Raw genomic sequence first — 26,095 nt, forward strand, 5'->3', positions numbered from 1 at the left:
GGTTACTATTCAGTAAGTTGGTTTGGCTACAACATAAGGAGTAAGGAGCAGTTTAGTGGCAGGTTTAATGTTTCACTCTGTTTTATTCTAATGTCTTGTTTTAATATTGCCAGTAATTTTGAACACAACAGTGCACAGATTTGCCATCATTGTATATGATATGCTGTAGTTATATTGTAATTGTCTGTTTGTTAATGTCACTTTGGTATTGAGCAGCATTCCTGTATAGGGAATTATTTGGCTGTATATTATGTACTATTCCCAGTGTATGGTTGGCTATTTGACCAGTACATTTTACTGTTTTATTCAGGCAGTGTGATTTGTATTTTTTTCTGATTTGTGCATTAAATGCTATATTGTAGCCCTTGGTTTCAGTAGTCTGAATGATGCCTGTGGAAGGAATATTTTGTCTTGTTTAGGTTTGTCATTATGGTCAGCTGTATTTGTTTTTAACCAGCTTGTTGGTTGTAGTGAGTTAGAATGTTTTGTGAACAGTTTGATGAGACTACCTGTATAGTTAGTTGTGTACATTGCCAGTCTTTCTGCCATTTATACATGTTGAAGGCTTTGGTCATAGTCTTTACTTTTGTATCGTGAGTTGTCAGTCTGCCTGCTCTTTATGATAAGTTGGAAGGTTTGGTCTTAGCAGTCTATTGTGTTGCCAGATCTAACTCTTCCAGCTCATTATAACTGAGCCACTATCACCACACACAGAGACCAAGAATATATATTGTTTACTCTCTATTCACTTTACTTTCCTGAGTTGTTTTTGATTTATAAAGATGTTTACCATACAAACTTGTATTGAATAGACACCTCTTGAAATTTAAAAATGCATTAACTGACAGGTGAATGAAGCTTACATAAATTATAATCATTTTTTTTATTTTGTAAGAAACACTTAAGTTGTACATTTAACTGACTTAGATGTCATAATTATCTAAATTTTGCCCTTTACTGTACAAATTTTAAAAAAAAAATCATCCTTGAGATTTTGTCTAAATATAAACGAAAATATTTGAACCATATGAGATAGTTTCTAGACGACAGCATGACTTTTCGGTATGGACACATTATCAGCGTTACATTTTATCATTCCTTAAGACAAACCACCTGTTGTTTCCAGTATAATTTCAAACCTCTTGTGGCCAAGTTAATCTTTTCCTATCATATTTTAAAGGGGGGAAATCTTGCCATCATTTTGATCCCTTTGTTTGTTTGAAGAACAACCAGTTTAATTTTTTTTTCTTATCTGTAGGAAGAATGTATTTTATTAAAAGGTATGATCTTAAGATTTTTTAAAATCTGATGCAAACGTAAAATTATCATTTAAAAAAATCGTATTATTTAACCGTGAGAACATGTTGCATATTGGGCTGAATTAAGGGAATAAGTAAAATGTAAATTAGCGATATTGATTGCTGAATATAGAATTAAGGGGGAGGCTACTCAGGGTGTATAATGTAAATTATGAATTAAGATTAGAGGAGTGGGGTAATGGTAGTATAATGTAAATAAGGGATATTGATAGCTAAATATAGATTGAATTTGGGGAGGTTTATGTTAGAATAAGTAAATAAGGCTATTAAGAGCTAAATATGGAAGCCTACACCAATGAGATAAACTATGAGAGAATCGTAAAAATGTACATAAAAGTATAAGTCAGACAATAGCATAAATTTTGTTTTTATTTACCCTAAACCAGTATCTTGATTGTATTAATGTGTATGAAATATTTGTCAAAATGGTATGGTTTGGTATTTGGTATTAAGCTAGTAGAATTAGTTCACACTGTCATCCCGTTCATTTTGGTCTTATAAAATCAAAAAAGTTTAAAAGACCTTGAGACAAGAGAGTTGTTATTAGATAGTAGTATTATATATTTGTCATATTTTGCTATTAGAATTAGTATTACTTAAGAGTTCATATGTTTGGCCTTACAAACTTTAATTTATAATAAAGGAAATCCTAAAAAGATGTGCCTTATCCCTTAAGTTAAAATAATAGTTAACTTGTAAGTGGCTTATCTCAAAAATCTTAACAAACTTAATATACATGCAAACTTTTCCACAGTTGACAATTCTACTTTTCATACTTATAATATACCAATTAAGGATATGGTATGAGATAATTATACACTTTTAACAAATTGACAAGTTCTCTAGTATACAATTGTAAGTGGATATATCGTGTGGTCTTTTTGTCTTTAAAGGGAGACAATTAATGATGGTAAAAATGTTTTTTTTCTATAATAAATAAACAAGTGTTGTCCTCTTGTCTGACTTTTATGTGGTTGGGATGACTTTCATGGAAGAGAATTCTGGTTTTGTCAATTATAATCACTTCACAAATATTTGTTCCCACATAAGTGATAAACCAAATTTGTAAACTTGGCCAGATTATTTTAAGACCCCATTATATAAAGATGAGTTTAAGTGTTTGCTGTTTATATTATAATAAATGGATCAGATTTGTTTCTGAGTAAACAGAGACCTGGACATACAGGATGATATCTTTCTAGAATTAGATGATTAAGCAAACTAAGGCTATTATACTTATACATGTTTTATTTTATGTTTATTTATTTTTTTACTGAAATGAGCTTCAAAATCAAAATATAGAGAAAAGGCATTTTAATCTGTCTATCGTCTGACATTACTATTAATTATTGCAATAAAATAAAAGTTAAAGTTTAAAACCTTTCCTGATGGCAGAAAATAATTATTTATCATATCCATATAAAGGTCATTTCCTTCCAAATCAGACATTATTCAGATGGAAAAAAATCTGTTTTACACAAACACATGATATATCAAAATTGTAAAATTTTTAACAATGTCATGATAAACTTGATCAAGTTTGGACAAGTACATATAAAGAATCTATTGGAATTTTCTTTTTTTTATATAATAGTTATTAGAAGTGCTATCCCTCGGAAAAAAACCTAAACAGCCTTAATCTTTCCTTGATACATCTTGTATTTGAAATATCTAAACACAATGGAAAGTTGTGAACATTGTACAAAGAATTGATGACTTAATTAAAAACCTAATAAACTTATTTCTCTATGAATATTATCAGCAAATTTTGTGTGAATTATTTAGATGAGGATTAATGGTTTAAATTGTTTGTGCTCTCTTATCTCCTTGAATCAAAGAGTATTTTATATCTAATGTTGACAAAGTGAAGTCCTGTCCATCAAAATATCTTAACATTAACCTATATTGGGGGAGAAAATTTACTGTATTATTTCCCAGAATTTTTTTTATGACACCAGTACTTCATTTTAACTAAGAACATACTGTTTAGTCCATTTTGAAGAAATGCATATAGAAATCATTGCTTTAAAACTTCTTAAAAAGCTAGTGTGACATGACAACCTGTGCATGGGCCTTAGATAGGCAGTATTTTCAATAAGTAATCCTGTGTGGTATTTAGATCATTTGGATGTAAAGCATAGTCTTTACATTTGAAGGTTGAGAATAATTGTAGTAAAGTTTGGTATATAAATTGTAACTGGAAAATTTAACAAAGTGTCCATGGGTTCTGTAAAGATAACTATGAATTTCAACCCACATTCTTACCTTTTCAATACATTTTTTATTTGTAATGTTGACTTATTCACACAGACCAAGATATAACATTTATTTACAGTTTTGGTTTTCTGTCAAGTGTTTTGTTTTTGTTGTTTGTCTTTAAGTCCATTTTATTATTAGCCATCATGTTGTCTTTTTTATTGGACATGGTATTTGATTGCACCGTTGGTAATTTCAATCTCTTTTTATGAAATTCTAAATTCATACATGATAAACTGCAGACTAAAGGTATATATCTCTAGTATTTAGGGGATTCTTCAGCCAAACATTGGTAATCTCCTGTGGAATATGGGATAAATTATAATATTTCTGTTGGAAATATATTTCAATCAAGAAAATCTCCAATTGGTAGACAATACACCTTAAAGACTGCAAAATTTTCTCATGTCAAAGAATTTAGCTTAATTATCATTTTTTCCCAATATTCCTAATTAATATTTATGTGGTGGCATGCATAAATTATTCAAACTTGCAAATTTATATTAATCATATGAAATTAAATCACAGAATTGAATTATATGGAAAATAAATCAATGATTGATTATATACCAGTAATTCTGAAATAGGCATAACCATGATATTAAACACACTAATAAATACTTTATAAATCTGTGGTAAAGATAATAATACTTTTATTATTGCAATGCATAATGTGTACAAAGAATAACAGGAATTATGTAAATTAATAGATATCTCAGCAAACTCTTCTAACAACTTGTCCAAATCACAAGAGCAAAAAATTAAAAGCAACAAATGTATTTATTGAGTATCCAAATCATTTAACTTTTATACTGAAAATTAAACATTTTTATAGAATAAAATAGAATAGGCTATGACTATCACATATGAAGATTGCCTCAAGTAATGTATCAAGAAAATGTGGAATTTCCCCTCAATTTAGTTGACTTGGCAAGTATAAGAACATATTTTCAGTTCTTCTATTTGATTGAAATAAAAGAATCCTCATACATGTTTAGTAGAGAAACTCAAGGTGATAGATAGGTATTGGAGAAATGTTTGGCTATCACCCCCTCAACAATATAACATAGAAAAATCAATTTCTGTCAGTGTTATCTATCTTTATAAATTATATAAATGGTTGCCTGTTAAGTATCCTAAAGTCTTCTATTTACATTTTATAAGAGTTAGCCACTTAGGAAAAAAGTAAATGACACAGATTTCTGTATGATAGTACAATGAAATGATAGTATTGCAAAGTTAGAGCCTGTCTGGTCTCTGAAAAAGCAATTCCATTCTGTTTTTATTATAATCTGATTATGTCTTGCAATATTAAAACTTTTAATTATTTAAAAGATGGAACAACATTTTGAACTATGCTTCAAACATTTCCAGAAACGTTTGTAAAGTATCTATTTAGAGTTCATCAGTTTTTTCATTTCAAATATCAATTGCTTTGTATGCAACATTTTCTACTAAATGCATGATAGACTGCAATTTCTTTAGCCAAATATCTGATGCATATTGGATAAAATTTCTTGCAAATTCTGATGCATTTTGGGTAATGTGTGTTTTTGACACATAATTATATGATAAACTACTTTGGTTAAATTTCTTACAAAATTTTCATGCATGTTGGATTAACCTTTCTACATAATCCTTAACTGATCTGATGTACTTTAGGTATTCTACCAAAGTTTGATACAGTGAGTTTGACTTTTATGCTTTAGTAAAACAGGAATATTTAATTTGTAATCAATATTAAAAAAGTCACATTTTAGAAATATAATAAAAAGTTTTCTGCATGTTGTAAAATAATATCAGCTCTTTTTGTTATTTGAATTAAAATTGCTTTTTAATGAAAAATGGGTAAATAGCACCTAAAAATACATAATTTGATAAACTGGGTTAAAGAAAAACTAAACTAGAAAGAAATTTAGAAAAAAATCATATAGTGTATTCTGAATTTTATCAAATTTTTAACACAAATGATAATATATTATACCTTCCTTCAAAAATGATGACTATAGATAACGGGTAAAACAATTCATGTCTATACATATTCAATATTTGATATTTGTGCATTCTTGATGGGGATCGCGTAGATAAGATGACATGGTCAATGTTAGGTTTTAGGATGATCTCTGAATATTTGAGTAACTGTCATTACACGGTACAAATAGTATTAGGGTCGCCATATCCATATATTATAGTCCAGCTAGTTAACAACTCAGATTTGTTAAGACAAGCTGTAGAATAACAAGTGCTAGCTGGTTTCGGATTTCAGTTTTTTTTGGTGTTACTTAGGTGAAGTTTGAACTAAAATCATGTTTGTGAGGTTGATTAAACCTTCTTGTTCAGGTAAAATTCAATTTATTCTTTTTCTGTCGTGCCTTTTTGTTTTATTTCCTTTGACTTTATTTTTAGATTTTTTTTACTTGTGAAAAATGTATATAAAATGTCAAGTTTAATTTCATACAATATTTGAAGAGACAAATAAATTTAAAGGAAATAGATTGATGAGTTATTGTTTAAATTTAGATTTATAACTTTATTGGTTGTAGAAAATAAATTTGTTTGCTTTGAGAACACACTTATAGTACTACAAAATTTATGTGTATATTGAAAGGAAATATTTTCTATAAGTTACACAATGTAGGGTTTATTTGTGGGTCTTTTGAAATATAGATGAGCCAGCATTTTTATGTTGACCTGTTCAAATGATAAAAGTGGCTATGACTTGGAATTTGATTATTTTAAAAAAGTTAAGCACTGTTTTTAGTTGATAAGGATAGTTATTACTATATGCATTGACTGTACTATATTTGTACAAAAATTTCAAGATTACATTTTGCTAGATTTTAATTCTGCCAAATGTTTTTTGAATTGTTGACTTAAGTAGGACTGAGTTTGGACCTGTTTTCTTGCTATTTCTGCTGTTTCCAGGTTTGATTGTTAGTGTTAGTTTGACAGATCAAATCTATAATAGAATAGTATGTAGATTACAGATGTATGTGTGCTTTCTTTTGTTTCTGATTTTCATAGTAATATGAATATAAATCTTTCAAGAATTGCAGTATCTGATTTATGAAGTTGAGTTGACTATGGGGTTTTGTTTGTTCTTTTGGAGACATGTAATTTCTATGAGAGAATGTTTTAAAAATTTGCCTAATTTTTGCAATGGAGATTGTGACCAGATTTATGAGGATTTTGAGACTAGGTGTAATTTGTAGTGGAGAGGGTTTTATCTCATCATAAAAATTAAGGATGAGATTCAACTCCTCCAACTGCAGGCGTTCACCTAATAACTACTAACCTCAACTAACCTGACTAACTGTTGGAATAACTACACTAACCAAAGATCAATCTGTGGATACTGGATACTGTGAGTAACAGATTAACTAACTCTACTCAGATTGCAACTGTAAGTAAGCTAATATCATAACCAAGGATTTGTATAGACTATATCACTATACAAATCCTTGTCATAACTAACAAAAAGTACTTCTGAATAGTATCTGAAAAGTTCTTATCATACAATTTGTTTTGATGTATACTATTTTTTGGCCTAATGAAATGATCAGAATGGCTGTATTAAGTGCACCTTGTGCAAGGTCAATTATATTTAACCATATCAGTTGCAGTCCATATAAAATCATGGTTAAAATGCCATATTTTGTATAGCTTCAGCAAGTTGGATGCATATTTAGAATTTACTCATGAAAGATTCTGTTCTATTTACATTTTCAGAAACATATCTTAGGCAGTTTATGTCTTCTGAAAACCAGCAACCTAAGACAACTTTATAAAATAATTGCCCCTTTATACACATGTTAAAATTACAGGCATTACTCACAAACTAGTGTGTGGGAAATCTATGATAAAAAGATTATGAAACCATTTTCCATGTCAGTTGTGATATAATCCTCAAGAATTATCTTATGACCTGATATGTGGTCAAGGGATGACATTGAGACTTATAGGCAATATCATGTGTAATTATACTGTACCAGAAGAAAAAGAGATATGCTTGAACTTAAAATATGATTTTTTTAATGAAGTAATCTTTCAATATACATATGCATTTATGTAAATTAGCATTTTAATGTATTCTTATTTACATATAGCACTAGTCAATATGAAGAAGAATGTCATGCATGGTTTACAGAAGAATAGTGCACATGTGTTTCTTAATTGAATATGAGACAAGAATTTGTCATGATCTCATGTATAATATGCAATCTGAGAATTTGTCATGATCTTATATAAATATGCAATCTGAGAATTTGTCATGATCTTATTTAAAATGTGCAATCTGAGAATTTGTCATCTGTTATAAAATATTGGAGGAATGCATAGATATAGCACATTTTCACAGGAATAATTATTTTTATCTAATTAATTTCTTTTACTATTGTGTAAAACCTTGAAAATTTTTGTTTAAATTTTACTCAAATTTTTTTGCTTTTATTGTAAAGTTTTCTCTGATAAGAACTATGACATTTACTTTCAAACCATGCCTATTCACACCATAGCAGAAGGTTTGAAAATTACAAAAGTTATTTATTCAACCATGTCAGTCCTGAGTAAAATTGCATATACTGTTCAGTACTTTAATGGTAGGTTTTATATGATATGATCTCTTGATATTTGTGATCATATATGCTTTGTCACACCAGGCTAGACTGATAGAAAGTTGATATATTCAGCTATATCTATAAAATAGAGATGTCCACACAGACATTCAGTTTAGAATTAGACACCTAGATGCATGGCCAGATATCTGTCAGCACAAAGGGGCCATACATCACTAAACAATCATGCACACGCATAATTTTGGATAAATATTGTAAAAAAAGACTTAAATAAAATTATGGGCAGATTTTAATTTGCACCAAGAAAATTACTGGGCATAATCTAAAGGATTTAGGCATACCCCGGTAATTTGCCTTCAAGAAATGATGTGCAGTTGTGATAATTATGAATATAAATGTGAACAGATAAAATGTCTGTATCCACACACAGGGTCATTAGACATTAACCTTTAGACACATCGTCTCATATTGTTTTAGGCTATCTGTTTAATCATGGGACGAGAACAAACTGGTCCCGTTGCCTGGGAAAGTTGGTCTTGTGATTAACGAGTGTTTAAACAGTACTTGATGTCAGCCATTTTGTAGCGTAAGACACCTCTCTGTGGATGGCTCTCCTATCTGTTCACAGATAAAATTAACTAACAACTCATATATTTACTTCTTATCTGTTAAAGTTCATCATAATTTAATCTTAGGTTCTCTTTTAATATTCAATATATAAATATAGTTTAAAATTCATAGGTTTTTATGTTCAAATAATATTTTCTGAATTTTTGTTTGATAAAATTAAGTGTGTTATATAAACAGATTATAAATCTTGTAATGATGTCAGATTTTTTTAGGAGTACAGTTATATATAGGATTTTGCAGACATTTAAAAACTTATTAGCTATTGAATTTAAAATTTCATTCCGTTTTACCTAAGATTTGACTGAGTTCTAGCTGCCTATGCAAGTGATTTTTCATTTGAGCAGCAAAAAATTGTTCAGCTTGCAGAAGAATAATTTATCTCTGACATATGTGCATGGTTTATGCTATGTAAAATGTGTGCATGCATTTGTGTATGTTTTGTGTTGGATGGGATCATGATTGGTTTATGTTAACACCAGCTAAATCTGTGCTGACTGTAACTTTATAAGGTCTTCTAAATACCACCATTTTTATTTTGACAACATTGTAAATATTTGTCATGAGTTGTATTTTCTGGGACAGAAAAAAAACCAGAAACAATTTTTGCATTTAGTTTTACAAGAAATTCAACATTTTTTATATTTTACAGAAACAATGAAAGTGCAGTAGTAGGGCCAATCTCAAAAACTGCAATAGAAATGAAAAAAGTGGTGGGATTCTGTTTAAGAATTTGTAGCAGGAACTAATAATCTGTACCTTATAGATCTTGTGACAGAATTAAGCACACAAATAATCTTGAACTTATTTGTCTTATAACAGCATTAAGCAGCGCAAAAATTTTCATTTTGTGAAGAAAAATCAGGATGCAAAATAATCTATAACTTATTCTTCTTGTGACAGAATTAAGCTGTATTGATCAACCCCCAAATAAATGACCAGAAAAAAGCCAATTTTTTCATACATTTTTGTAAAATTCAATTTTCCTAGGATTGATGTTTGATCCTCTGCCATTAGAGGAAGACCCAATAATACTGTAATTTATATAAATATAAGATAAGAGAAGTATATTGTGACATATTTAAGTATTTAAATATAATAGTAGACTCTTCACAGTTTAGCATTGCTAAATCACTTAGAAACGCTACATTGTCTATTTTAGTTTTTTCCAGTTGACCAAGAATGTATATCATGTATGGTGACCTTTGAACACTTAGTATGGGTGTGTGAAAATAATGCTGTTTTTCCATCAGAAGATTTTTTCTGGCTGTACAGTGGAAGGTAAATATTGTATCCCTCTATGAACTTACAGTACAGTCTGATAATGTACATGTTGCTAAAGGACAGAATTTGGTGGAGATCTAGAAAAATGTTTTTTTCAGATACAAGCTTTATACACTATTTTTGACAGCAAATTTTGTAATGATAGATTTATGTCATTGTTTTAAATCATATTTTTTTGTACGGTTCCGCTTTTTAGCAAAATTATATAATTTTTACATTCTATCCTGTCTCACAGGAAGTCTATCTTTATAGTATATGATGAAAAACAATTTCAATGTCATGGAATAAATTGAATTTATATAATAACAAGCATAGATATAAAAAAATTCAGAGCAATTAACAAATGAATGAATTCTGTATTTATAAATTGTAGTTTCTTTGGAGATGGACCTCCTGGCCAGTATGAAAACAAACAGCAAGAGAAGACAACTCCACCAAACATACACCAGATGCCATTCCCTTTTGATTTGTTGTCTCTGCTACCCAAAAGTCAGCAGGCAGAAATTTTATTCTCGACATATATGTTGTGTATGTTATATTTAAAAATTTGAATATCATAATTCCCTGGGTATTAAATCATTTCAATGTGTATCGAATTGATTTAAAGAAAAGGCAGACACAGTTATGGCGTTATAACTATTGCCTTTGTACATGTGAACCTTTATCATGGTAATGTGGTACAAATATATAGAACTTTAGAATTCTTTATCCAAAAGTGTCCAATCTCTATATGAACATTTTGAATAAATTTACCATATGAAATTTAAGCAAATTTCAGTTGAAAATTTACAAATCTCCTGTTTTTGGCGCAATAGCATGTCAAATGTTTGATAATAATAAGGTATTTATATGTGGTTTCTTTGCATACATCTTCCAAAATCATTTCTATATATTTTGAATATGATTTAGGAAATAGAGAGGTTAAAGTATTTAATAAAAACCTTTCCTCAGAATCGGTTGCTGTTTATCAGGCAGTTTAAATTTTTGCAAGGTGAACTGTCCCATTGAATAAATACAATAGCTATTGTTCTGTTGAGTTTGTGAACTTAACTTCTCCTTTAAAAACCAATCACTCATTGATTAATTTGGCTGTGCAAAAAATAAACTGCTAGTGATGAAAATACATATACCAATACTGAATAACAACATACAAACCTACATTTGATGTTTTATTTATTCAATATCAACAATTTTATTTCTGCAGTTTTACTAGTATGTTGTTTAGTGTGTTACAAGGTTGTATGAGGGAAATGTTGACACTCATTACTTTATTACTATAAAACTAAATAAACTAATATAATTTATTTGCAATGTGCACCACTTAAAACAGAATTGTCTACAGCTTCTTCTCGTAACTTTTTACAGTTTTATTTTTCTGTACTGACCAAATAAAATAAAAATTTCTCTTCAGTAGACTAATATTGAAATAAATTTGTAATTATTAGTATCTCTTGCTCTGACAATGTGTGTCATCATTCAGTATTTTAGTTTGAGAAGCTTTTTCCACTTTTCCAATATCATTGTCTCGCCTTGACGGAGTCAAAAATGTATTAGTTTGTGATAAGGTATAGTTTATGGTGAACCACAAGTGGTAGGTCAATCATATTTGATATGCAGTTGTATTAGCATTGGCACATCTCATTTCCATGGAGATTATTTGGCCCTGCCCCCTCAGTCATGGTCTATTGACTTTGAAACTTTTGCTTATTTTACATGTATTAGTTTGTGATTAGGTCAGTTTATGGGGAACCACTAGCGGTGGGTCAATGATATCTGGTATGCAGTTGTATAAGCATTGGCATGGAGATTATTTTGCTCCGCCCCCTTAGTCATGGTCTATTGACTTTGAAATTTTGCTTAGTTAACATGTATTAGTTTGTGATTAGGTCAGTTCCAGGGGAACCATTAGTGGTAGGCCAATGTTAATTGGTATTCAGTTGTTTAAGCATCAGTACATCTCATTTCCATGGAGAATATTTGGCCCTGCCCCCTCAGTCATGGTCTATCGACTTTGAAACTTTTGTTTAGTTTACATGTATTAGTTTGTGATTAGATCAGTTTAAGATGAACTGCTAATGTTAAGTCAATGATATTTGGTATGCAAATTTATTGGCATTTGCAAGTATCGTTTCAATGGAGATTATATAGCCCCACCCCCTCTTCATGGTTCATTGACTTTGAAACTTTTACATAGTTTACAAGTTAATGTTTGTGTTTAGGTTTGTTTAAAGGGAACGACTTATGATAAGTCAATGGTATTTGGAATGCAGTTGTATTAGCATTGGCACATCTCATTTACATGGATATTGTTTAGCCATGTACCTCAGTCATGGTTCATTGACTTTGAATATTTGCATAACTTATGTAACTTGTTAAAGTATTGCTTTTTTAATTTCAACATTTGCATAATCAAATTTACAAAAAGACGAGAAATATCTCTGTGATAACAGTTTTTATTTTACTGTTAAACTCTTAATTTGAATTAATCTGATTCATTGCAAATGATATTTCCTACAAATTGAAATTAAATTTTTCATATTTTGCATCTTGAATTGATGGCTGTTTTAGATGCTTAATTTTGAAGAGCCAGGCACATGATTAATTACTTTTTATTTTTAAACTTTTTCTAGACTTGGGGTGATATAGAGTTAGAAATATTCACAAAAACCAGTCTGTTGTTGAAGACTGTACATTGACCTCTTGATGTCTTTATGTAGTTGGGTTACTGTCTCATTGGCATGTACCCACGTCTCTTTTCATTCATATTTTATTGAAAATAGTCACTTACACACCATACTGGACACATCAATATATATTTCAGACCCTTGATTACCTTGGTTACTTAGAAATCTGAATGAACAAGTTAATTTTTTTCATTGCTATTTCATCCTTTGCCTGTTCCTAATTCCAGTCAAAGTGTGTTTTTATTTGATACTGAAAATAGCTTAATATTAATGAACAATCATAAGACTTTGTATTTAAATTGAAATATAAATTCAGTGTGGTCCTTGAAATGGACAAGTAACAGTTACCTTAAAGACAGCCTGAATAGTTAACCAATAATTAAAAGCAAAATACTAGCATTTGTGTAAGTCTTTCACAAGAAAAACTGTTACAGTAATCAAATTAATTGCCTAAGGAGAAGTAAAAAGATTATTAAACGTTTTAGTAAATTATTTATTGGTTGTAGTGATACACTTGTTGTTTCCAGTATTGATAGGTAAATGTATTTTATCATGAGATAATGCATATCACATGATATTATTTTGGGCAATTTTAAAAACAAAATGATGATAAATTTTAACAATAACTCAGTGGCAGAATTGAGGACTTATATCAAATCTCAACATATTGTTTCTACCAAACACAATAAAAGGAGCTTGTGCATTAAGTATGAAAAAGCATTGTTACAGCCATTTAAACAATTAAAACAGAATTTTGAAAACTGGGAGTCACAACTGTAATATCATGAAAATGTTATGGTCAATTATTAAAGAGTTAATTTATATAAAAGTAAGAAGATGTGGTATGATTGCCAATGAGACAACTCTTCACAATCCATTATTTCAATAATTTTTAGGTAGGTGCCTCAGTGTCCCAGTGGTCTAAGCAGATTATCTATAGTGATCACTAGCCTGTCAACACTAAGGTTTTGTGGCAGGTGCTTTTGACTACAATCTTAATTTCTGAATATTACCCGTTTTTCCTGCTGCAGGTCTGTGGTTTTCTCCAGGTTATCAAACTTCCTTTCCCAATAAAAATTGACAGCCACAATAAAACCAATGATTCTGAAAGTGGCATTAAACAGCAACAAACAAACAATCAATCAATAAATTATTTTTACTTGATTGATTGATTGATTGGTGTTTTAATGCTGGATAGAACCATCGACCTTCAGTAGGAAAACTGAAATTCTAGTCAATTAAGATTGGAGTCTAGCGCACCTACCATGTGAACTCACAATCTCAGTGTTGACAGGCTAGTGATACAGTAGTTCGACTACTTAGACCACTCGGCCACTGAGTCCCATATTTTCATTTGAATTATTAATGAATACCTGTAGGGTACAATTTTCAGCAATTAATATTTTTGGTTTTATAGGTATCTGTTCACCTGTCTGTATGTCTGGACTAACTAAGGCTATTATTTTATTTTCCAAAAAATTTAGGTTTTATATGTTTATGTTTGTGTGTCTGTTTGTCTGGACTAGCTTTTTCATGATTAATTTTGTCCAGACTGATTTTGTATTGACCAACTTTTTATTGCACCAACTTTGCCTGGACCAACTTTTTCTTTACAACTTTTGTGTGAAATAACTTTTTCTGGACTAAATTTGTTTGGACCAACTTTTTATGGACTAACTGCCTGTACCAACTTTTTCTGGACCAATTTTGTCTGTGCTAACTTTTGTCTGGACCAAATTTGTCCGGACTTACTTTGTCTGGACCTAATCTGTCTATACTGTAAGGGTTTTTATACGTCCGTTTACGGGACATATTATGGTATACCGTTGTCTGTCCGTCCGTCTGTCCGTTCGTTGTCAACATGTCGGACATTAACTCAAAAACGCTTTAACCAATTTGTATAAAACTTTGGTGAATTGTTTATATCTATTGACGTGAGCTCCATTTCGTTTTATATAAATTTTAGATTTTACGTTTCCGAGTTATGGGGTTTTATTCATTAAAAAAAGGGGGATTTTCCAGTTTTCGGACAATAACTTAAAAATGCATTCACCAACTTGCAAGAAATTGTGGTGAATTGTTTATATCTATTGACATGAGCTCCCTGGTCTAATACATTTTTGTAATAGATATGAATTTTGTGTTACACATCTGCTTTATGACTTTATTATTCCTACCAAAATAAGTTGTTGGTACTATAATTTCTCAGATACATCTGATTTAAGGTAGATTAACTGCATACAGCCATCTTGGATTGTAAACTTGCAGTACACAATGAGTCTATTTCTTTGCTTAAATTTGCATGTTTTGAGACAGATTGGCAATTAATGTGTAAGACTGTTTATTTACATGAGGAAAATAAGTGATTAATTGCATTATTTATACTGTTTTAACAAGTACTGAATATTTGTTTTGTTCTATTAATTTTTTCAACTTATGACATATAAGGGAAGATTTACTCTCATAGTAAAAATTTTATAAAAGAATTTTAATGAAATTTTCATTTTTTACTTGAAGTAAAAAAAACAAGTTTAGTGATATCACTTTTTATTTTTATTTTTTTTAAAGCATATTATAAAACCTATCTTCTCATATTTTATTGCAAAATTCTATCTCTTAGATTTCTTTTTATTTAGGGGCCTTGGTGAATGAGTTGTCTAAGTAGTCGAACTACTGTATCACTAGCCTGTCAACACTAGGGTTGTGAGTTCAAATCCTGCACATGGCAGGTGCACTTGACTCCAATCTTAATTGACTAGGATTGTCAGTTTTCCTACCGAAGGTCGTGGTTCTCTCCGGGCACTCCGGCTTCCTCCACCAATAAAAACTGACTACCATGAAATAGCACAATAGTGCTAGAAGTGGCGTTCAAAACCAATAAATCAATCAATCTTTTTATTCACACAAAAAAATGTTTTTTCATGAATAATCTATACAAAATTGGGCAATTTTAAACTTGTAGCCTGAAAAGTAGCATTGTGACCCATACTTTTATTATATATTTGAAAAAAGCAGGGTAAAATCTTCATTTTGGCAAAGTATAAGAAAATTATATATGAGGAAATATATTATGTTGAATCAACTTGAGCATAAGTTGCTAGGGTGCTTTACATTATGGAAACAATGAATATTAGAAATGATTGATGTCAGGTATACAAATTCCTTCACCTCTTAATATAAAAATAAGAAGTGTTATAATTGCAAATGAAACAACTTTCTACCTGAGACCAAATGAAGTAGAAGTTAGCAATTATAGGCCAATGTGCAGCTTTCAACAATTAACAAAACCTTTACTACATAGCAAGCTTTAAAAGGCCCCAATATGACAAATGCAAAAATAATTCAAACAAGAAAATTAACAGCATGATTTATGGTAAAAAAAAACTAACATCATAATAAATATAAATTCAGCAACAAATGACAACCACTGAATTTTTAAAGTACCAAATGACAATCACTTACAACACTGAATTAATAAAAGTCAACTTATTATTTAGAATGTCAATAAAATTAATTTGTCCAAAAATGTTAATGACTAGAATATTATTGCAAGTATTTTGGGGTTTATTTTGCCCTTGTTTCACTACTCTTCTTTCAAAAAGAGGGTTTTGATATCTGTTGTCTTTAATATATGCTTATTCAAGAATCAAGCCATCAAGTCTTAGATTTAAGCAGGCCCACATTGAGGCAAGTTAATTTGTTTATCAAATACGTATTATCCATCATTGATTAGATGATGGTAGTTGCAGCAAAGTGGACATTTACCGTTTGATTGATGAATTCATTTTAATTCCTACGTTCTGTAAATATAATTTAAGTTTACATAATTAATTTTAGTTACATTTTATTTGTAGCTTCAACAGATGAACAACCTACAAAAGGATCAAACAGTATTTTATTTCAATTATTATTGGACAAACTCTCTGAGACATTCGACAAAAAAGTGTCCTTATCTAAAACAGACTGTAAAAGGTTCCTAGAATTGCTAAAAAAACGTTCTAGAGATGATTTGGAACATCCTCTGCCTTTTTCTATCGATAAAATTCTCAGTAATTCTACAGAAATTCCTCAGTGGTGCTGTTTTGTGAAGTCTGTCAGTAATAATCGTATGTTTATGACAATTTTACCAGAATCTTTCAATGATTTGTTACTACTGGATACAAAGTTAGAAGTAATCAAAGAGGGTTCATCAGAAAGTGATGAAATTATAGACAGAGTAACTGAGTCACAAGGTGCTCAAACAATAGACAGAGTAACTGAGTCACAAGGTGATCAAACAATAGACAGAGTAACAGAGTCACAAGGTGCTCCAACAGAGTCACCAAGTGCTCCAACAGAGTCATCAGGTGTTCCAACAGAGTCACCAAGTGCGCCTACTGAATCACCAAGTACTCTTACAGAGTCGTGCGATGCTCCAAGAGATGATGGCCAACAAGAGAATAAACCAGAACATTATGGTAAACATGGCAAACAAGAAGAACCATACCATTATTACACAATTCCATTTTACATGTATGAGAGTTATCTTCCTAATGTGCTGGACATGTTAGTCAATCCTTGGGATTTCACACTTCCTGAAGACTTATATGAAGATCTGACATTCATGGAAAGTAATCGGGATGAAAGTTTTAGCAAAAGTCCAATGTTTAAAGTTCCTTCATTTGAAAGAGAATTTACTCCAGGTTGTGACGAAGCTACCATGTATATGTCATGGATGAGGATAACCCATGAACGAAGGCTGACCGAATGCTCCAATAATGAAAATGAGGCTACACTTAAACAACAATGCAGTGTGCTTACAGATATATACTATTCCTGTTTTGTAAATGGTATATTTTAATATCTTTAATAAACCTTTTGAAAAGACAGATTTAAAGATTAATTTGACCCAGAATATTATATTTTGATAGCAAGAGCTGATGTCAATATGAAGTTAATTAATATAACTTTTGTTCATAACATTTAGTTTTCCAAAGTGTTTATAAAATAATTTTCTATTTTCATTTTGTTTGGATGCAAAGATTGGATAGATACAAGTCCATTTTCAGTGTCTAAGAGTCTAGTTCAAATTATAAATGGATTCTCAGCTTTGTGTCACCATTGTTAATTAGTGTCTGATATTTTCAGGTGTATTCCAGAGTGTACAACAGGATCTTTGTGTACACAAAAATGATGTAGAAGCAGCTATTAACAACATCTGTGAGGAATCCCTGGCTATAGAGACAGATATTACTACATTCCTCCTCTCCTCCTGTCAACATTTTCAGAAGATTGCAGAATCAGCTAAGTTTGATCTGGCTAACAGAGAGAATGCTATACAAGATGAAAAAGAGGAGGTTGAGGAGGACTTCTTTCCTCGAAGACAATCTGTCAGATTTAATGATTTTGTGGAAGAATTGTAATTCATTATCTTTTTATATTCTTTATTTTTAGCTTACCTGGCCCAAAGGGCCAGTGTAAGATATTCCCATTACTTGGTGTTCGTCATCTGTGGTCAATAGTCTGTTCTCTCATGTCTTTTTAACTTTCAAATGTTCAACTAACAATGCCATTTTGAAAAGAACTTGGCAAGAATAATTTACGTAAGGTTGAAGAGCATTGAGGACTCAAAATTTCGATAGGTTTTGCCAAATGCAGGTAAGGTACAGTAATTTATTCCTGGGGTAGAAAATCCTTAGTATTTCTACCTAGTCTTTGATAAAAATTCCTCTTAAATATAAAATCCTTATATTTTACCTACTTGCTTGGTGGTATACCTAACAGCAATGATGACAAATTGTTACACATTGTGCCCTATAGTTAATCTCATAACGTGACCTGGCCAGAACTTCTTCGGTGGTCACCTGTTAGCCTGAATGCCTCTAGTGTGGGGGTTGTTTGTTTGATTCCTATCCAGATAAAACCAAGGACTTTAAAACTGGTGTTTGCTGCTACACCAATCACACAACACTCAGGAGTGCCACAGATTCAGGATAATGTGACCTGAAGGTAACATGTCTTACTGCAGACTGTCGGCTTTGATGCTTAAGCTAGCATGTTGATATCTGATTCAGCATAGCTCAGTTTGACTGACTAGTAATGTATCTTTATATTACATTAACATGATTTTGTCCTGTATATGCATGTTATACTTGCTGCTGGATGTATAGCAGCCATCAATCGGTCCATGGTCAGGAACCTTGTCATGGTTTTTGTCGAGCCTTCGACTTTTGTCGAAAAAGCAAGACATAGCGATCCTACATTCCGTCGGCGTCGTTGTCGTTGGCGGCGTCCACAAATATTCACTCTGTGGTTAAAGTTTTTGAAATTTTAATAACTTTCTTAAACTATCCTGGATTTCTACCAAACTTGGACAGAAGCTTGTTTATGATCATAAGATTATATTCAAAAGTAAATTTTGTAAAAAAAAATTCTATTTTTTCCGTATTTTACTTATAAATGGACTTAGTTTTTCTGCCAGGAAACATTACATTCACTCTGTGGTTAAAGTTTTTGAAATTTTAATAACTTTCTTAAATTATCCTGGATTTCTACCAAACTTGGAAAGAAGCTTGTTTATGATCATAAGATAGTATCCAGAAGTAAATTTTGTAAAAAATAAATTCCATTTTTTCCGTATTTTACTTATAAATGGACTTAGTTTTTCTGCCAGTTAACATTACATTCACTCTGTGGTTAAAGTTTTTAAAGTTTTAACAACTTTCTTAAACTATCCTGGATTTGTACCACACTTTGACAGAAGCTAGTTTATGATCAAAAGCTAGTATCTAGAAGGAAATTTTGATAAAATTTTGTTCCATTTTTTCCGTATTTTACTTATAAATGGACTTAGTTTTTCTTCCAGTTAACTTAACATACAGTCTGCAGTTAAAGTTTTAAAAACATTTATTAGATTCAAAAACCATCCTGGATTTTTACCAAACTTGGACAGAAGCTACTTACAATCAAAATATAGTATAGAGAGGAATAAATTTTTTATTAATTTTTTTCCTCATTTTTGTTGAGCCTGCAATTAACAGCAAAAGTAGGCGAGACACTGGGTTCCGCGGAACCCTTACGAATTTTTTTTATGTCATATCATTATCTTTATGGTTATTTGGAGAATTTTGTGTTCTTTCAGATCTTTGATATCTTCTGTTAGACTAATTCTCAACTTTATTTTAGACTTTGGACAATTTAAAGCTTGAAATATTGTATAGACACCTGCCCTTCATAAATATCTTTTTGTTCCAATCGCCTGCATACAGGTCACTTCTATCATGAGCCCATGAATAAAGAGAGATGGGTGGATACATTAAAGAGAAAAAATTGGCACTTCTACCATGAGCCTCTATGAATAAAGAGAAATATGGAGTATACATCGAAGAGAAAAACAAGGCACTTCCACAATGAGCCTCTATGAATAAAGAGAAATATGGGGTAAACATCGAAGAGAAAAACAAGGCACTCCCACCATGAGCCTCTATAAATATAACCCGAATAATTCAGTCGTTATATTCCACTTCTCTACGATGGCTACATTAACACCTGAAGGCTTAGTCAATGAAAGATCGTCAAAAAATCATTTGGAATTAGCTCAGGATTTACCTATCTCGATAACATTTAGCTATTAGCTGATTGGCTCTCTCTCACAGAGAGCACCAATCAAAATCATAGATTTGTGACGCGTTTTTATCGTATAAAGAGTTCAGGCCCTCGCGAGTGGGAGAGTCGATCACGGGGAGGGACTGAATTATTCGGGTTACTATAAATAGAATGATATGGGGGATACATCTGATAGAAAATGAGAGCACTTCATAAACCTTTATGAATAGAGATTGACATGGGGTATAATGGAAAGAGAGAGCAACACAAAAAAAATAATCAATAGATGTCTCTAATTTTATTTTTTTCCAATAACTAAGCATTTTGTCATTCTCAACAATACAGCTATAGTTTTCTATGTTCTTTGGATTTATCATTGTTGATAACCAGTTGGCTAATTGTTAGATAAGAATAATACTTAGTTCTTTGAATTGTTAGATTCACATTTAGACTATTTCCCAGTAAAGAATTGTACAAAACAAATAATTATTTTTTAGAAAAATACTTATATCTAGTGGCTATAAATTAGTTTAGAAACTTTAATTGTCTAGAGGCAAACGTACCATCCAATAACATGTACTGGTGTTGATACTGTTTGTGCTGACTTCATTTCTTGCCACACAAAAAATGATGTTTATAAAAGAAATGATCCTGTTTGAAAAAGATCCATATAATAAAAAAAAAAGCTTTCAAAGGGGAACAAAAATTATAACCAATAATTAATAATGACAAAGTTTATTCATTTGTATGGCTTAGGTTAGGCCATAGTTTTACCCTTGTCCGTCATTCTGTCATTCCGCAATGAACAGTCATACAGACTTCTTAAAGCCTTCAGATATTGAGCTGATTCTTTTTAATATGTGAGATTATTATGATGAGTTACAGATTGATTTTACGTTTGGTTCCACTCCGCTGATTTTTGTTGAAATTACGGGCTTTGGAGTCTGGACTTTGAAAATTTTGTGAAAATAACAGCTATACAGACGTTTTTTCTAAACGCCTCCATAAATTGAGCTGATTTTTAGTATGTGAATCTACTATGATGAGTTACAGATTGAGTTCACATTTGGTTCCGCTCCGCTGATTTTTGCCAAAATTACAGGCTTTGGACTTTGAAAATTTCCACTCCTAAAAATGGCTTCAAGCTTTTTTTGCGATCGGGGCCATTTGTGTTGTTCTGACACGTCTTGTTTGTATTTAAATTGTTCTTGATATATATAAATAATTTTGCATCAACATCTCCCTATAAATCCAGGCTTACATAGAAGTCAAGTGTTGACATTAAAGATTTGTGTTAACAGAGATAGCCACCCTGTGTGTGGCAATATACCCATGTCATTACAACTACCAAAGACTATGACTAAATTATAGATTTGTGATCACCGAGATAGCCACTCTGTGTGAGACAATATACCCATGTCATTACAACTACCAAAGACTATGACTAAATTTTAGATTTGTGTTTACAGAGATAGCCACCCTGTGTGTGACAATATATCCATGTCATTACAACTACCAAAGACTATGACTAAATTATAGATTTTTGTTTACAGAGATAGCCACCCTGTGTGTGGCAATATACCCATGTCATTACAACTGCCAAAGAGTACAGCCAAACTAAAGACATCATTGAATTATCCATGTGAATTCACTGAAGGATCTCACAATCTTGTGAAGAATAAGTTTATAGATATTGTACAGAAATGGTTTAAACAAGTTCCCAGTAATCCTGACTACTACATATATTGTCCAGTTAATATTCCTCAAAGTGTTTCTGTAAGTATTTCACATACTCATAGCGAAATCAGTTATTTTGGCCCCACCACAGCGGAGGAAGCATTAAGTGTTACTCTTGTCTGTCTGTATGTCAGTCCGTCCGTCCATACGTCACGAATTTGGTTTCAGTTCTGTAACTTTATTTTGCCTCAACCAAATGTTATGAAACTTATACACAATGCTTATTATCACAAAACTCATATCAAGTTCGAATTTGGGTGGCGTCACTTTTACCGTTCTTGAGTTATGTCCCTTTATAACGTTATATTCAAGCAGGGGCATCATCTGTGTCCCATGGACAAATTCTCCATTTATTTATTATGAACTAAATTGTCTTTAAAATATATGTTGAAAGTTATTTTAACAGATTAATAACACATAGCAATATGCAAAAGTATGTGACCAAACAAATGGCCTTATCATATCTTTGCCTTTTAAAAATATATGTCCATTTTTATCAAAAATAAAACTCCATTTAGAAAAATGTATTGGACTCTGATTTGTTGATCAATCTAAAAGGACAGACATAAATATCTATAAAAAAAAAAGTGAAAAAAGTAAAATGTGATGACAGATTTAACATGATGTTTTTATATATTTAGGGAGAAGAAGAATCTGATGACAGAAACCAGTCTGATGGAGTTTTAGGTCAGTTTTTAACTGTGTTTTCCAAAGGAAAAATCCAGTTATTAAGCTGGCGAAGTACGGCTGACTAGCAGTGGCCAACAGATTCTGTGCAATAACTTATGAACTGTTCAACAAATGGTTTTCAAATTTTAAAATGATGTTTCTGATTCCAAAATAACGGTCAAGTTCGATATTGATGATGTTAACTTTTTACCGTTCAGGAGTTATAATCCTTGATATATATATGACAACGCAATTTGTGCTGTTTTCATGTAATTACTTATGAACCATTCCTACAATGGTGTTCAAATTTTAATATTATGTTACTGACAACAGAATGAAGGTCCAGTTTTACATTGGTGATTTTTCACTCATACTGTTCAGGAGGTATGGTCCTTGATATATTGAAAAATGACACTTTATTTCATGCAACAACATATGAACCATTCGACCAATGCTTTTCAAATTTTTAATATGTTGTTACAGATAACAAAATGGAATTTAATTCACTATTATATATATAACAATTTTCACTTGTAGCGTTCAGTAGTTATGATCCATGATAGGTTGGGAAATGACACTTTATGTTGTTTACGTGCTATAACTTATGAACTATACAACCAATTGATTTTAAATTTTGATATGTTGTAACTTGTTACTGAAAATAGGCACAGAACGTAGCAGGTCAAACATGCCTGAAAGTACCTTCAAAATACAGAAAACCAAGTTTGCTGTCAATTTTACAGCTCTTTTCTTGTTTTCCATTTAAATTCAATATGCATGGAATATATATGTATGTATATAGACATTGACATCATGACTGCCAATAATTATGTGAATTTTGTATAAATAAAGATTCTTATTATAAATATGAATAACAAAATTTAACACTAAATCTGCTAATTTTACATGGATTAATAATCTGTAGAAACACTCTGATCTAAATACGATACAGTTACAGGGGAGGTAATGACGTTGCTACCGTAAAATGATATTTTTTGCGACATCAAACTGTGACATAAAATTGAGAATGGAAATGGGGAATGTGTCAAAGAGACAACAACCCGACCATAGAGCAGACAACAGCCGAAGGCCACCAATGGGTCTTCAATGATATATGGGAAAGATGCATTTTTTGACTGTTTTTTATCATTCAGACTGATTTTACTTGAAAACGAGTTCATGGACCCCTCTTTTTTAAAATGACATTAGGTTTGATTACATATGAAGATTATTTGTACCAATTTTTATGAAAAAGTCACTGATGAAATTTTTTTTAAATAGATAAATTTACAGCAAAAAAATCTGTTTTTTTTCTAAAATCATGAAACTTTGATAAAAAATAATTATTTCCAAAGAATTGTTATACAAATTTAGAACATACTTAAGATTTTCCAAATGTGTTTACAAAAATCCGCTTGTGTTTATCTTTTGAAACAAAAAAGTTAGGTTTGTCTATCCAAAGGATAGAAATGTCATAAAAACCGAAATTTTGAGTAAATGTCTAAAATTTTGACCCTATTTATCTCTTAAAGTAGCACATGAAGGTATATTTTTTAGTACATATTTGAATTGACTAGGTGAAAAATAGCTTGTATGCAAATTTTTGCACAAAAATAACCGTGGGATCAAAACTGTATTGTATGCCCTTAAGCCCAAGATACATAAATACATTATAGCTATAGCCAAAGATACATAAATACATTATAGCTATAGCCAAAGATACATAAATACATGATAGCTATAGCCAAAGATGCACAAATACATGATAGCTATAGCCAAAGATACATAAATACATGATAGCTATAGCCAAAGATACATAATTACTTGATAGCTATAGCCAAAGGTGCTATTTAATAGAAATTATCTGTGGTCAGCTTTGCCTTTTAACCTTAGGTTCTATAAAAATAAGAAAATTAAAAAATTTATCAAGTAAATATAGAACTTGGAAATATCTATCTATATATATTCTATCTATATTTAGACTTAAGCCAGCAAGATTATGAAGAATTTGCTTTCTTTGATGATGATGATTTGGTGGTAGTAGAGAGGAAACAGACTGACCACTTATCAACAACCTCAATGTTAGACTCAGAGGAATCTTATACTGATGAAGATATCTGTGAGGAAGAGAAGGAATCAGAAAATATACCTCTCTTTGTTTTCTTCACCTGTACTGTTAAACATAGACTGGACCAGGCACCAATAGCTGTTCAAGGACTGATTCCCTGCCTAGGTAGGATTTTGTAAAATAAATAAAAATAGTAAAAAAAATTGAAACAGTTTCTTTTGCTAAAATGGGCTTTGATAATTTTAGTTTTTTCACTAAAATGGCTTAAAATATTTGGTGTTAAAGTTGCACCAAATTATCTGAATTTTTTTCCGACCAATTTGCTTAAATATCCTATGATCACATGTACATTGAAATAATGATTTCAGGACACTGACTAGTTTTTGTTGAGGTAGTATGTTTTGAATTACTCCCATGGCAGAATATGGATACTTAAAAATTCAATTAGCACTCATACTTAAAACGGAATAATCACATACATTATAAAATATTTCTGAAAATAATTATCAGTGATGGTATTGATTAAAAAAAAAAATGAATTTTCAAGAACATTTTAACATAATATGAAAGCCTGATTTTCATTTAATTATTCATTATTAAACAATTCCTGTTTACTATTTTATAGATGAAATTATCAATAAAATTGAAATAGATATGGAAGTAAACCTTAGTGATTTGAAGGTAACCTTTGACATAAATTGTGTTACTATGGCAACTGATGTAGAAGAGGAGCCAAAGAGGACATTCATGAGAATGTTATCAAACAACAGTACAAGTAGTAGTCCTCCATTGTCACCCAGAGAAGATATGATGGGTAGCTCTACCGATTTAGGGTAAAATACTTACTTAAGGGCATTGGGATTTTGGGGTCAATAGGTCAAGGGTCATGGTCACTGTTTAAGAAAATAGAAAAGTTTAGGAAAATGGTTTCCAGATAATTACCGAAGTTTTCCTTGCTTAATTGGAATGTTACTTCTACAGATGGAAGATATATGGAAGAAGAAGAAGCCTACAAATTTTGGGATCAATTAGTCAGAGGTCAAGGTCACTGTTACATAAAATAGGAAAAGTGGTTTCTGGACAATAATATGAGTTTCCAAAATCAATCTTGGAGTCAATAGGTCAAAGGTCTTTGTTACCAAACAAAATGGAAAAAAATGGTTTCCAGATGTAAGATTTAGTTTCCCTTACTTGATTGAGGATTGACTTTTACAGATGGGAAGTCTAGAGAAGGGGAAGAAGCCTATTGATTTTGGGGTCAACAGGTCAAAGGTAAAAAAGGTCACAGTTACA

The 26,095-nt window shown here is 31.0% G+C and overlaps 1 protein-coding gene across 3 annotated transcripts in view; it reads left to right on the forward strand.

The window, feature by feature from the left end:
- The window catches only part of LOC127734571 (KICSTOR complex protein SZT2-like), a 141,550-nt gene that overhangs the window by 56,439 nt on the left and 59,016 nt on the right, over nucleotides 1-26,095 (forward strand). For 2 of the 3 annotated variants that reach the window (XM_052244515.1, XM_052244523.1), the window contains exons 21-28: nucleotides 9,939-10,057; nucleotides 10,434-10,588; nucleotides 16,599-17,573; nucleotides 17,872-18,142; nucleotides 21,882-22,104; nucleotides 22,707-22,752; nucleotides 24,716-24,967; nucleotides 25,428-25,635. In XM_052244515.1, the coding sequence (XP_052100475.1) occupies nucleotides 9,939-10,057; nucleotides 10,434-10,588; nucleotides 16,599-17,573; nucleotides 17,872-18,142; nucleotides 21,882-22,104; nucleotides 22,707-22,752; nucleotides 24,716-24,967; nucleotides 25,428-25,635 (2,249 nt within the window). The remainder of the gene's footprint in view (nucleotides 1-9,938; nucleotides 10,058-10,433; nucleotides 10,589-16,598; nucleotides 17,574-17,871; nucleotides 18,143-21,881; nucleotides 22,105-22,706; nucleotides 22,753-24,715; nucleotides 24,968-25,427; nucleotides 25,636-26,095) is intronic. The other variant, XM_052244532.1, reaches the window with a different exon arrangement.

The sequence above is a fragment of the Mytilus californianus genome, unplaced genomic scaffold, assembly GCF_021869535.1.
Source record: "Mytilus californianus isolate M0D057914Y unplaced genomic scaffold, xbMytCali1.0.p SCAF_1, whole genome shotgun sequence".
Classification (NCBI taxonomy): Eukaryota; Metazoa; Mollusca; class Bivalvia; order Mytilida; family Mytilidae; genus Mytilus; species Mytilus californianus.